Source organism: Photinus pyralis, unplaced genomic scaffold (genome assembly GCF_008802855.1).
Source record: "Photinus pyralis isolate 1611_PpyrPB1 unplaced genomic scaffold, Ppyr1.3 Ppyr1.4_LG6, whole genome shotgun sequence".
NCBI classification, from domain to species: Eukaryota; Metazoa; Arthropoda; class Insecta; order Coleoptera; family Lampyridae; genus Photinus; species Photinus pyralis.
In genome coordinates this window covers 45,071,464-45,086,719 of record NW_022170663.1, presented here as the reverse complement: position 1 = coordinate 45,086,719, position 15,256 = coordinate 45,071,464, and the positions used below count along the sequence as shown (strand labels likewise).

The following is a 15,256-nucleotide window of genomic DNA, read 5'->3' as shown; positions in this document are numbered from 1 at the left end:
TTGCAAAACTAATTCAACCGCAAAAATCTCATTTTTTTTATAAACTCTAAAAAATGTAAATTTATAATAATATTCAGTAAATAATATAAAAATATATAATAGGAGTTTTTAAATTTTTAACCCCAAATATTTGTACATAAATATTGTAGGTTTTAGGTATGCTGTGACCCAAGTGCGGCCTGCACTACTCTCCCCGTAAAATATTTGGCCCTTGTACAGCAAACGGTTGTCAACCTCTGGTATATCACCAACCAAAATGTTATATTGACAACTCTACCAAATCTACACGAGTACATTTATATTCTAGGATGCTGGTAAGGCAACGTAACGTAAATTTAATTACGTGATTTATTAAGGATCCTCAGAACCTGTATAGTTTTGTATGGTTGTCCGTCCATCTGTCCGGCCGTTCGTCTTTGTTCGCTATAACTCTTAGTTCAGATACCCAGATAATTTTATAGCTTTTAATTTTTGGTGCGTCTGTCCGTTCGTGTGGGCTATTAACTCTGTTTAAAAGTGGCCAATCGTCTTGAAATTTGGTGTACGAGTACTTTGGACGCTATTGTCGGGAAGCTGGCTCAACAGGATCATGTCCTCATTTATTATTTTTAAATTCGGGAAACCGGAAAAAATAAATACCTAAATGAGAAATTAGTATTTGCTTAAAAATGGAATTTGTGTTTCAATAATTTGATTTATAATTCTAATTTTAATTTACAATTTCCATAATTTCTCCGATTTCGGACAACTAAAAATTATAAATGGCACATGAATAGAAACAGAATTTTACCATCTAAAAAACGTTGCTGTAAAATAATTAGGGGTGAAAATATTTCAATATAAAAAAATTTCCATTGTAATCCCTATGGTGCGTAAACCGGTTCAACACCCTGTATGATATATGCATAGTGATAGGTAATGAATGTGTTCGAGATTCATATATGCTATTTTTCGTTCCACGGTTCAAAAAACAATCCCTGTGAGGGTGCAGGGGCAGAAAATTTGCCCTTTTTCGCATACCTTTAAGCAGGCCTTTAAGTATCTATATCTTATACTATAGTATAACACAGGGTCCCTATTAAATATGGTATGGCTCACGCTCCAACCGTTTGAGATATAGACATAAAAATTATAGAACGCTTCCAATTGAAATTATTTCATTTTTGAAAGCGACAGCCATCTTGAATTTTTTTAAATGGCAACTTAGGTCATGTGATACTTCATTACACATTTTTTTCTCACTACCTTAATCATGAACGGTGTTAAATTAGAAATGGTCCATATTTCACAAAATTTAGACACATTTCTGACGATAGTTGTATAAGGAAATATTATAGTATAATACTATATGTAGGTACCTACTGTATCTTGCCACTTATTAAGCACGTGCTCATTGCTTTTTTGTTAATTTTTTCGTTTTGTTAATTTAAAAGTATCTAAATTTAAAGGGCAATACATAACCCAGCAAAGGCAATGTTTTTCTAATTTTCCTGCATTATTTTCTAATTTAACACCATACATGTTTAAGGTAATAAGAAAGAGAAAAAGTAAACTTTCTAATGACGTGACGTGACCTATAATGCCATTTAAAAAAATTCACGGCGGTAGCACTCAAAAACCATGTGCCAAAAAAAATGGTTAACCTCAAAATATATGAAATAATTTCAAATGAGTCGAGCATTCTAATTTTCATCTCGCGCGTGAGAGCTTTGGTTCCATCTTTAATAGCGGCTCTGTATAACAATTTTTTTTGCCAAAATGATATCCTCTATCCCTGAAAATTTTTTTTGAGGTTCCCCAGATTCCGAGGTCGAATATGTCAGGGGTCGAAAACGTCGAATCATTTAACCGGCATTGAGTTTTTATTTTTCAATGGAGCGAATTTCCTGAGGCGTGTTTTCTGGGTTGAATTTACTTCACACGAATTGAATTCTTACTAGAGAACACGATTTTCAATTTTTCTCATGCAGAAAAATACGAAATTGCCGAAGCTTCAGATTTTTATTTTTAAAATGGAAGCTTTCAGTGACTTAATCCCATACGTAGGTATCCTTCGACATCTTACTCAAACTTATAACACCCAAGTTTGTAGGTAGTTATAAAGATTCTTTCGCAGTTTGGAGCAAATCTAATTAAAGCAACGCCTTTTATAATATCAAAGTCCTCTCATTTCCAATTCTGCGTACTTTGAGAATTAATTTGAAATTAGATATGAAAATATTGTACCTACTGGCGTCTCAAAGCAAAGGATTTTATATACGAGAAGGTAAAAGTATAGGCAGGTACGGAGATAATGATAAACGTTCTAGTTTATTTTACCTATAGCAAAAATATCATTAATCCTGTTAGTTTGGCATGCTTGTAGGTCATAAGCTAAATTTCTATGGTTGGAATTAAATTTAGTCTTCTAAGACTAAGGCTGAATATTACACCAAACTACGATCCAGGTATACCGCCACTGCGCCATATCCGCCAAGTATTTAGATCGGGTATTTGCTCGTGATTTCCCAATTGTAAATTAAGACGATTAGAAAATCCAAGTAAGCTCGAACATTTTTGCAAGTTCTGAAACGTATTTCAGATCTTCCTAAACTTAAAACCTCAAAATTTTATTTAAGGGGCAGAAAGATTTTAATTAATTCTTTTTATCGAACTAGAAAATTAAACTGAAAGTGTTTTACAAGTCTCTTTTTAAAATTAAATAGTAAAATTAAACTCTAAAATTTAAACTCGAAAATATTTACAAAAGAAGGAGCACAAACAATATCGCTCATTAGTTACGTCGCCGAGTAATCCTACCACCCTCGAATTTTTAATAATCAAAATTTGAAGATTTCCACTCGCGTAAGATATATGGGTAATAAATTGTCAATTTCAGAATGACGCTATATTTTCTTTAAAAGATATACACAAAAATGTTTATTACAAAGGTTTCTTTATAAGCGTTGATTAAATAATCTACCTGTTTCGAAATAAGTATACGAGGTCAGGTAAACCAGTTATCCGACCTAACCTAATTTTTTTAATGGAACCCCTGTATATTTTGTTTTGAAAAGGTAGCATATTAAATTCTATTTCCAAAAATATGAAACTAAAAAAAAATTAAAAAATTCAATATTGATTCAAAAAGATTTTTCAAAAAATTCTAAATTTGCCGTAGAAAACTAAAACCTGCGAATAATGACTTAACGGAGCTGAAATCCTAAAATATTAATTTTTCCTCGTCCTCTAAACAACAGGAGCTTTCGTATGCAACAAAAATTGCAACGAAACACCTGTTTTCCACCTTAAAGTTTCATACCCGAAGTTATGACCACACCGTATGTGAACACCGTGGAGTGGACAGCTTTGCCGAACAGCCGGTATCTATAAGCGTTATTCGTTTGCCGCTTCGTTACTAAGTAGTTTCTGAATTTACTCATTTGCTCTAGGAGACGAGGAGTGAGTCTGTGTTTTCATTTTGTTTAATTGTCTTCACGTAAGTGAAGTAGCGAATTAATCAGTTTTGCAATCGTTCCGGTAGGAATTTTGCAGCCGCCGAAAGCTCTCTTGTCCGAGAAGAAGAGGACAAATTAATATTTTAAAATTTCAGACCTGATAAACCATTTTTAGCAGGTTTTGTTTTCTATGGTAAAGTGAAACTTTCGTAGATACCAGGTGATATCGATGATCTCGCCGTTTGACCTGCGAATTCCAATTAACAATGGGTGGTAATTGGGATACCGAATTTCGAGATTGCATTCCGACTAATTGGATAAGTATAATTAAGGATTGACATTTAAATGAGCTCATTTATCTCAAAAGAAATGTTCTTAAAAAACTGTTTCGTTTTTTTTTCAATTTCCAAAAATGTAGATAGAAGTGGGTACTTATATTAATTATAATAATATGCTTCATTATCAATCAAGCGCCGTGTACGTGTTTAATAACATGCAAATTATTGTTTGTAACTATCTGTAATCAATTTATTCTCATATGGAGAATCAAATTAAAAATAATTGTCACAACATAATTTATAATTATTCAATTTATGTTTATGTAATAGCATCCTTCACTCAACGGTAACAGTAACATCTTTTACAGGTACGCGCAGTAAGGCAAGTTTTTGCAAATTTTAATTGTGAGACAATAATCTCATAAATGGAGAAAGGCCTTCGACCTTTTGTAGTAAAAAAATTCAATGGTTAATCGTAGAAAATCCAAGAGGTTCACTAGCACCCTTGCAAAGCAAAACCGTAAGGGTTAGGTTTTTAAGGAACAAATCCACTTTTTGAATGTTAAGGTTAAATTTCGCAACCATTTGTTTAACTTAACCTAATTCGTTTAATTTCATAATCATAACAAGAAGCGTGGAATGGAAAGTCTTTTGCCGACATCGCATGAGATCAAACGACTCGAACCATGTTACAAATCCATCGGAAGCCTTTGAGATACGAAAAGTGTTAGGGGGACAAAAAGACCGCGCGCTGGTATAAACAGTTTATTAAAATGCAGGTCGCAATATTCAAAAAATTGAAAAAAACGGGGAGAGTGCGTAATCTCTTTAAACCGAGGACTAATTGACTTTTCAGTGTTAAAAAGTAATTTGTTTTGAAAATAAATCTAAATTTAGACCAAAGGCGAAGTAAAGTAGTCGTCGTTCATTGAATCGTTCATTTTATACTGTAAGATGGGTGCGAAGAGATGTGTGACCGCCGCCGCCGCTTCCTATAAATATTTTAGAGTTTTGGTTCATATTTTTTATCGCCTACGTGTTTCTGCATACTGCAGTTTAGCGAACGATGGCTCTGTTTCAAGCCCAAATTAATTGCGTGAATTTTGTGGAAGGTATGCATAAACATTATTGTTAGAAAAAAAAAGGGGAAAAGAAACGGGAAGCAGTTTAAGCGTCCTGTTTATAAGACGAAGTTTTGTATACTCTTGAAAATTTGATTCACGTGGTTAAATGACGGCTCTTGTTGAAAATTAAAAGACAATCTCAAAGATTTCCCATCACTGTTTTACCATCTCGGGTACAAATTCAAGCGTTTGTGGGTCAATTCCTCGACTAACACGAAAATACCCTCGTGCAGATGTTATACGGTTAATATGAGTGATTTTAACGTTGATGTACGGTTGATTATTGATAATTGTTGAATAAAATAGTCAAATAAGTAATTGGTGAATTAATTACCCACATGAATCTGGGAATGGATAGGTTGACAAATTCTAAGTAACTTTTGTTCCTTAAGGTTTTTTCTGAGAATCAATAGTTACCGACCTATTCATAAGTGAACTTGCCATTGAAGGTTTTCAGACCCTTTTTCGCGAATAACTTAATAGGTAAGTATTTTGTCGATGTGAAAATCACCCCCTAAATGCCACGTTACTACTTTACAATTCACTTTATATTCATATACCTATGCTCTAGAAGTTTTCCCTATTTGAAATGCTTAGTTTTGATAGAAATGGGCTATAGTTCTTGTAATTTTGCACAAAGTTATCTTTTCTTTAAAATAACCCAAAAACTTTTAAACATACGCAAGAATTTGTACAGAATTGTAGGTTTTGCTTTTCTGTGGGATAATAATTGAGTAAAATACGGTCCAATTTTCGCATATATTCTCTTCAAGCTCAATTTTCTTTAAAACTAAGCACCAAGCTGGTTTAAAACCTGCCAAACTTCTGCAGCATGTCGTCAGTAGGTACATAACTAAAGTGAATTGCAAAGTGGTAACGATTATTTTCAATTATCCTGGTAATTATAGGAGGATTTTCACATTTTTAGTCACCAAAAGAAACACCCATGGACCACCATTATTTTCGTCATAACTTGCTTAGTTTTGATGCAAAGGACTTTAATAAAAACAGAAAGCATTTCAAAGAACCAAATTACCCGAAACAATTTTTACTTATTTTGCATTGGTACTTTCAATTTTGGGGTTTGAAGAATCAGAGGTACTGAGTTTGAGTTTGTCCTGGGTGGACACCATTCTTTTTATTTATTATTCAAATTTATTCGCAAAAAATCGTCTGAGAATGTGAATTTTTTTGGTTGACTAGTTGACAACTTCACTTGCGAATAGGTTGAAAACTATTGACTTTCAGAAAAAAACTTGATGAAACAAAGGATACTTAGAATTTGCCAATCTATCCATTCCCTGACTTATTTAAAACAAGAAAAAAGGTGTTCGCCCTAAGGCGAGTAACCTTAGCGCATTTTCCATGCATTGATCAGTAGTTCCCAAAAGGCCATAGTGAACTATGTTTTTCTTTACTAGAAGCATAAATGGTTAAAATTTCAAAGAAATCTGATTTTGAAATTTTTACTAGAAACGTCTGTGGTTAATAACATTTCAACAAAAATATTAATAAATCAGAAAGTCGATATTGTGACATTTGCGCATGCGCACATTGATTATCAAGATTTTTCTTGGCTCCGATGCCAGAGCTATATGCTACGGAATTTAATAAGAACGAACTAAATATATTGAAAGCTGACTATGTGGCTCAGTGGTAAAGCGTTCCTGCAGGTTTAATAAATAAGTAAATAAATAAATAAAATATTTACAGATCTGAGATCTGTTTTGAAGAATGAAACGTCAATAACTTTACATGCGATGGCCGAAAATATGACCTTGAATTACTTTTCTCTTTTAGTACCAAGCATACTATTAATCCTCAAGTGTCTTTATGACTCGAAACAAATTTCAATGAAATTAAAAAACTGTCCCGAAAAATGTCATAAAGTTACAAACAGTAAAATTTAGCATGAAAACTCATATATGGGTCGTAATTTGGGTTCGATTAAACACATAATTAATCATTTACAGATGAAACAAATTTATTCAACAAAATCAGTTTGAAACAAAAAAAAAAGAAAGAGAAGCACACAGGGTTTATAAACAAAATACCACGTCCAAGCGATCGCTTGCACAAATTAATTACTTAAAGAAATCTTAATTACCTTAAAGTGTTAATAATCCGAAATATCAGGTCTTATCTGCGATTTTCAAGAAACAAAACGCACAAGCAAACACAAAAACCAACTGATGTCGTTTCTGGAACCTCACTTCTGATGTAAAATTGTCTCTTTGATGGTTCTACATGTACATAACTTGGATAATCTTAGAATAAGGCTTTCGCACGAACACCAAAACACACAAACGGTTTCTTCGAATCCGTGATGCACCACTGAACTTAACTCAAACTATACTATTAACTTTTATTACGACGACCTAAATCTTTTTAAACTTTCTTTAACTTTATTTCACAAAACTTTACAACTAAACAAGAATGGATGTCTTTTCAAAAAGCTTCAATAACGACAAAATTGCTAAACACATACAAAAAACAATAAGCCGCTACGTTTCAGCGTCCTCCAAAACAACAAAAACAAAACGATTAACGTCCACTTCCAAAAAAGCAACGATTCACGTCTTCCTCAGCTATTTAAAACAATTTCCCTTTCTTTTCAACATTTCCGAACCATCTCCTCCTTCTTATCAAATGATTGAGTTGTCGAAAAATCTTACACCTGTCTACTACGGCGATAGTACGTGCTTATCTTAAAATTAATTAGTGTTGCATGTTACCATATCGAACGCTAATGACACTTAACAACATATTTAGCTCTGTGATGTGCCTATCACTAACGTTAAACTTACCGTGCAGATTGTCTCTATGAAACGTTATTTTGGCGATACTAAATAACTGAAAAACACGTTTTTTTTTGGAGATAACTGGCAGGTTTCTGAGATTCATCAATTTAAGGCGATGGTAGGTATTAAAGAAAATGATGGTAATTTTTTGGTAATGAACGAAATGTTTATTTCTTAAAATAAGTACCTAGTGGCCAACCCCTCGCTATAAAGGAGCTTGTGAAGCTTTAAAGAAGGAATTTTTTACTGTTTTATTGATAATTATATGAATATATCAGTTTCTATAGTTATGAAACTAAATCGTCACTTTATATCCGTCATAGACACATTTTTAACTCGGTTTAATCTAGGCTTTCCCTAATTTCTCCTAAGTTTTTCAAGTTACTGTCGAGCGCCTCTCAATTACGTTGCACTCAAATTTTTCTGCAGTTCTTAGTCATACATTTTTTTCTTAAACTTTCCATACAAATTTTTGAAGGGGGTGCCACTCCGCGCAAGGGCGTGAATAATTTGGGATTCTTTTTAATACAGATTTGAAGTATTTTGAGTATTTTGTTTGGGTAGATGTTTAGAGTCGTGCACGCTTAAAAGGATTTTCAAAAGAAACCAAAGCGTTAACCAAACAACTATTTTACGACAAAAAATGAAACCCAATTTAGGTCAAAAAAATTTTTAGTCGGCGAGCATAGAAAATGTATCTGGTTATGTGTACCTCAATGTACCAAAACTTGCCTTCATCGACCTCTGCCGTTTTCGAAAAATCCGTCTTCGAAAAATCACGAGAGCACCAGAGACATTTTGAATAAATTCCCAAAATTCAGTGTACCTTCTTCAAAATTTAATGTACCTCAGGGTGTAGTATGGTTTTCTTATTATAAAACCGTTTTCGAGTGTCCTCTGTCCTATTCCCCCAATCGGTCTCATCGCAACTTCTCCCTTTTTTCTTAGTTTCTTAGTTCTCTTATTGGCGCGCATTTGTCCTATTATTTTGTTGCCACAAATATTTCACTTCACTTACTTTTCCTTATAGTATCTGTGGCGAGATCCAAGCCTCATTTCCAATTTTCCATCTCCCACCTGGCGCTTACCCTTTCATCAGTCTCTTTAATTGCTGCTCAATTTCTTTTGTTGATATTTCCTTCCATCTCCTCTTTTTCTAGCGCCTCAATCACCTCCTCTTGCTCCTTCTTTCCTTATTAAAGTGCTGCTTTCAGTCCTCTATTTGTGGTTTTCTCGCACTTGCTCTGTTTTTCACTTTTACACTGTTTATCATCTTTCAAATTTCTTTATTTCCTTGATTTGCTCTTCGTATTCTTTCTGCTTCCCCCTTTTTTTCTTTGCATTTTCTTTTGTACTTTTTTTTCTGTTCTCGTACCTCATTTCCCTCCTCTTTTCTTCTCCATCATTTCTATACATCTGTTTTTCTCTTCTGTACACTCTCTATCCCACCACTTCCTTCTATTTTCTCCTTTCCCTTCTTTAACGTGATTGGTTTTTAATAATCTACTCCTTCATATTTTCCAACTTCTCCTCTGTATTCCCTCTAATTTCTTCTTGTTCCTCTAGTTTCCCCCTACACGACGCCACAATGTCTCTTGTCCATAACTCTCCCTACGTCTTTGTATCTTTCCATTTCTTGATCTCCTTGTCTTATCCTTTAAACTCATTTCCATTGGTTGGTGAACTCATTCTACCCTTGTAACTACCTTAAATTGTTCTATTTCGTCCAGTATTTTTTCCTTTTCCATTGTGTAATCAATTACCGACCTCCCTCTTCCTCTGATGTATGTGAATTGCCCGTCCCTATTTCCTTCCATAATTCCGGTTAAAATTCTCCATTCACCCTTTTTAGATAATTCGAGTATTGGTGTAGCTGTAGACGGTAGTTACGTAGAGTAAAAAAATTGTTTGAAGCTCTGTATGGTTTCCTTCATAGTTAGGTAGCAAATTAAGAAGCACGGCCGTCATACCTTAAGATTTTTTAGTTTTTCAGGCCCCATTTTTCAGTTTTTTCGGTTTTTATATCCCTCAGATTCATAGATTTATATGCTTTTTGCCTTAACAGCGTTAAAGTTTTTAGGACCTTTCAGTAGTATTTCGAAAACCTTCGATTTTTAAAACTCTTTAGATCTATATAATTTTTATTTTTGCCATTTTTTGAATTCTTTGATTGTTCAAACTCTTCAGATCCATATAAGACTCTTCGAATGTGTGACTTTTTTCATTTTATGGTTGTATAGATGTTTCTGTTTCTTCGAATTCTTCTGATTCTTGAGATAACTTACATAAGATTCTGAAGATTTTTTGGGATCCTTCCGATTTTTCCTATAATACATGAAAATTTGCAATGTGTTCCCCTTTTTTACACCATCCGAAATGCTTCACCATGGTGTTCGACTAGGTCTCAATTCACTAACGTGCGCTTAAGCAACTAAGTATTAAAAAAATCTGCTGTTGTTTTCGTTTTGTCCGTTCGTCCGCCCGTCCGTCTGTCCGTCCGTCCGGACCCACTTCTGCGGTTTTGAACTACTTTTAGGGGAAAACGTGCATAACTTTTACACGTGACAACCAACTGGTTTCAAAATTTTCATACGCATGCCTTTAGTAGCGACAAGTAAAATTTTTGGAATGGGGGTCGGAAGGAGGGGGTGAACGCACGTTCTACCTTTCATGGTATTCTAATGTAAGCTCGCACCAAAATGAATTGGTTTGTACAAACTACACTTTCCTGTCCGACTCCTTTTCGATATCAGTAGGTGGCCAGTGAGTGGAGGGAGTAGAAACTAATTTTATCTTTCATGGTATTCCAATTAAAGGTCTCAAAAAAGGAACTGTTTTCTTCCGCAACTACTACTTTCTGCCTCCTTATCAAAAGAGGGGATAGGGGAGAGCGAGGGGTGTCTCACTGTTGGCATTACATGTACATTTTCTCGGCAGTCGCTGGCCGTCCTACGGCAGTCGCTGGCAGTCTTATGGCAGTCGACTATAATTATAGCAGTCAATGGCAGTCATTAGCAGTCGCTAGATAGTCTTTGGCAGTCGCGGCAGTCTCTTGGAATTTAGCACTCACTCAGCAAATTTCGTGAAGTTTCATGTAAAAAGTAGGCAAATTTAGATAACCCTCTCGCATTCACCGTTCACGTTGGGAGTTGGTCAGTCGGCAGGTGATTTTATTTTACTTTCGTCTTGGCTTCAGTTTTGTGTTTGGCAATTAGTTATTACTGTTAGCGATTTTTAGCGCATTTTTGCAAATTTATTTGTAAAAAGTAACTTTTAATCTCACTTTGGCTGGCTGGCTGGCCGGATGGCTGGCTGGCTGGCAGCAAATGTGAGCGCGTAGAAGAACTCTTGTAGAAAGGCAACGGGTCTACTACAGTTTTGATCCGATTCTTTTCAAACTGGTGTCGTCGAAAAGATGTTGTAAACGCGCACAACTCCTGCGTGGCGGAATTTTGTTTTTTGTCCTAGGTGGCGAAATTAACGACCTTTTGCAAGGCGCGCATTCCCGTCTTCGAGAGGTAGTCAACTTCGGGCGCCTTTTACCTTCCGTTGCGAGTTTTGTCACGCGGTTTAACGTTTCGTAAATCTCGAATCGCTGTCTCTCTTTCTCGTGTCGCCGATAGAAGCTCGAGCAATGAGAAGCGCCCCAAAAATTAAGTACTATCTTGTGGAAGGTTTTTAGCGAAATCCACCAAAATGTGGGTGTAATGCACCGGAAAAGGGAATGTGGTACCCTCCGACAAGATCTAACTGATGATGGAGTGAAAACGTCAAACACGAATTTGGGGTGAACGGGGCGTCGGAAGTGGGTACCAACAAAGGGAATGTGGTAGCCCCCGAAACGATCCCTCTGATGGTGGAGTCAAATCTTCAAACGCGAATTGCGGGCGAACGGAAGGTCGAAAGTGGGTACCGTCAAAGGGAATGTGGTAGCCCCCGACACGATCTTCCTGATGGGGGAGTCAAATCTTCAAACGCGAATTGCGGGCGAACGAAACGTCGGAAGTGGGTACCGTCAAAGGGAATATGGGAAGTGGGAAGCGAGTACCGACAAAGTGAATGCGATAGCCTTCCACAAGATCTTTTATTGATGGTGGAGTCAACACTAGCTATTAAAACACTGATCTGATCTGCCACACAAAAATGCGCTGAAGTCCCTTCGATCTCACACGTGGACTTTGATAATGTTTTATTAAATAACAAGTAAGTATCTTTTAAATAGATTATTCTTTTTCTTATCTGTCGATTATCAGTGGATCTTTTTAGTCGAATTTTTACCCATTTTCTTCGGTAATTTTAACTGAAATCACTGTACAAGGCACAGCAATAGGGAATATGCATGGGGTTTAAATTTACTCGATTCTTTTTCCCCCGCATCTTTATTGTCCAGACATTACACTTAAACCATTATTTTCTTGTTTAGTTTGTTTTCATTTGCATAAAATATAATTAAAAAATGCAAAATATGCAAACGAAATTAAAATTGTTGATACATGCATTGATGTCAGCATTTTTTGCATCAAGTGGAGATTTTATGTCCGCTGATGGTTTAATGGTGTTGGCAATACAACAATTCTTTCATTTTTCTTACGATAACTGATAAGAGGTATACTTTTATTGAATATTCTACTGCATACCCAAACTGTAGTGCTAATATCGAGGCTAATATACTAAATTCATTAAATTTTATTTCCTTTAGGGCCGGTACTTTCAACGGCGGTTAGTTTAATTTAGCAATTGGTTAACTATAAACCACACGTTTGGGTACTTTGAGGCGCGATTAAGATTTAAACAGGGTTAAAAGTGGGCGGAACTGCTGTTAAACTAACCGTTTGAAAAAATCATGGTTATGTAGCTAACCATGTGTGTTATAACCTTACTTCATTATTACTATCTCTGCTTTCAATTTACAACAAACAATAAAACATAATGGATTTGTTTGAACTTGACGAATTGTTTGATGATAATGATGAAGAAATCATTAATTTTATTGATGGTTTGAGGTCTTATACCGTGAAAGAGAGAAAAGACCATTTTGCTGAGTGTACTGACAAGGAGTTCTATGATCGGTTTCGGTTCAGTAAAAATATTGTTAGAAATGTTATTTTACCAGCAATAGGACATGTGTTTCAACATGAACACCTGCTACAGTGTGTATTATCAAATACTAGAATGCATTCAAAATAACACTTTTTCCCTTAGGTACCATGAAATTGACCCTTTGAATCAGCTTTTAATTACGTTAAGATTTTATGCTTGTGGAAGCTTTTATATAACGCTAGGAGATTTTATAGGTATACACAAAACAACTGCAGGAAGAATAATAAAAAGAGTAACACAAGCTTTACTTACTATTCGAGGCAATTACATAAAATTTCCTGAAAATGAAGAAGAAAAAAGAAGAGTACAAGAACGTTTTTTTCATGTAGCACAATTTCCTGGAGTTATTGGAGCAATTGACTGCACACATGTGAAAATTCAATCTCCGGGTAAGAATACATTCACTTCTTAACAAAACATTATATTTTACGACATGAATAATTTCTGTGATTATATACAAGTTTTATTTTTAGGTGGGAACAATGCAGAAGTTTTCCGGAACCGAAAGGGCTTCTTTTCATTAAATGTGCAGGCAATATCTGATAGCAGGTATGTTATCATGGATATAGTGGCACGATGGCCGGGATCTTGTCACGATAGCCACATATTTGCAAACTCGCTTATCAAAAGACGATTCGAAGCAGGTGAATTTGGAGAATCTGTTTTATTAGGCGATAGTGGCTATCCCTTGCTTAATTATTTAATGACACCAATAGGAAATCCACAAACACCAGCCGAAGAAAGGTATAATGGAGCGCATATATCCAGTCGAACAGTAGTTGAGAGAACATTTGGGATATATAAAAGGCGATTTCCTGTTTTGAGTTTGGGATTACGATGCAAAGTTCATTTTGCACAAGAGATAATTGTTGCTACTGCTGTATTGCATAACATAGCTATTCTACATAAAGATGAAATTGTACCTCCTCCTGTCGATGTAAATAATTTACTAGAAGATATGGAACCACCTCAACTAGTTGCAGGAGATCGAAACATAAACTTTGTGCAACAAAGATATGTTAATTATTTTCAACAACTTTGAATATTTTTTTATTATTATAATTAAAAGAAACATATAGATTTCTAAATTAAGTCTAGTTTACTACTTAAATATAAATGTAAGAATATCTGTAAGTATACAGTTTAAATAAAAATAAAGTGAGCCTTCTATGTTACACTTTTTAAATCTTTTAGCTTGGAATTCAATTCACATTTTAATATATCGATTTTTAACTGTTGTTCTTCCACAGCTAAGGCATGCAATTCTTTTTTTCTTGTTCTCTCCTCAATTATGGCCTGTAATTGCTCTTGTTTAATGTTCATCTCAATATCTGCTAGCTCTTTCTCTTGCTTTGTTTTATTTTGCTGCTTAAGTGCTGCATCAAGCTTAATGTTCTTTTCTATTTTGTAACATTCCTCTTGAATTTTAGCTAATTCTGTTTTTTGGAAAGCCAAATCCTGAAAACCCTTGAGGCTGTTCTGTTTTTCATCAGAGGTAACAGTTCTTTTACGTTTCAAGTTCCAGGACTTTGTGGGCTAAAAATTACAAATAAGTTTATTAGTACTATTTTATGTAGGTAGTACCCATTTATACACACCTGTGGTGTAGTAGTATTTTCAACATGTACTGGTCTTGTATTAGTTGGATCGTCAGTTACAGGTTGTACCTCTGGTTGTATGCCACTAGAGGTCAAGCCAGCAGGCACGATAACCATTGCTTGTGTCAATGACGATTCATTTTCCATGTAAACATCTGAAAATACAATCTCAGTATTTTCTTCAGGAAGCTCTCCTACACCTAAACAAAATAAAATAAATACACAAATTCTAGTCACAATAACCACCTACCATTTATGTCGATTAATTTTGTCTCGTTTACAACTATTGTGTCCGAATCACCTGTTGAGGTAAGACCTTCTATACTTAATTGTAAAATTGAGTACAATTGCTCTTCATACCACAATAACTTCACGTCAATGGGTGGGCCACCTCCAGTGCCCCTGTAATTCTGTTTTGAAAGCGCTATTTTCTTTTTGAGATTTCTTTTTATATTTTCATATTTCATCTTCAACGCGTTAACATCACGCTTCGTTTCAGAATTCGCACTGTCAAATAACTTTCCAACTCTCGCCCATGCACTCTGTTTTTCTCTTAAGCTTCCTCCATCGGTTAATTTATTTTCTATTATTTTAGACTCTTGCAGAGCACATTTCATTAATAAATCTACTTCGGTGATTGTAAAATTGCAACCTCTATCGCGTTTTTTTGCCATTTTAACAAATCAATCGTATGTTGAAGAGGTTATGTTAGGAAATAAACAAAGAAATAAACGATACGTTTGAACTACTTTTGTTAAAACATTGTTACCAACCGAACATAATCGTTGGTTATCTAAACAAGATTTAAACTACGGTGTAAAGTACCGAAACCGCTTAATCATGATTATTGATATTGGTTAGTTTAACAAAGCGATTAACTAATCGGTCGTTTAACACAAAGCGAAAGTACTGGCCCTT

General features: G+C 34.9%; 2 protein-coding genes across 2 annotated transcripts; one reads left to right on the top strand and one right to left on the bottom strand.

Moving 5' to 3' along the window:
• The first annotated feature begins 12,340 nt into the window (after window positions 1-12,340).
• Window positions 12,341-13,915, top strand: LOC116174229 (putative nuclease HARBI1). Its single transcript, XM_031492122.1, has 3 exons — window positions 12,341-12,790; window positions 12,843-13,129; window positions 13,214-13,915. Exons 1-3 carry the CDS (start codon window positions 12,570-12,572, stop codon window positions 13,780-13,782), a joined length of 1,077 nt encoding a protein of 358 aa, XP_031347982.1. The 5' UTR covers window positions 12,341-12,569; the 3' UTR covers window positions 13,783-13,915.
• LOC116174230 lies at window positions 13,784-15,253 on the bottom strand (the record flags this gene model as incomplete). The annotated part of the gene is given in 3 exon segments (XM_031492124.1): window positions 13,784-14,276; window positions 14,339-14,538; window positions 14,589-15,253. Coding segments are annotated over 3 exon segments (993 nt in total). The 3' UTR covers window positions 13,784-13,907.
• Window positions 15,254-15,256: the final 3 nt, after the last annotated feature.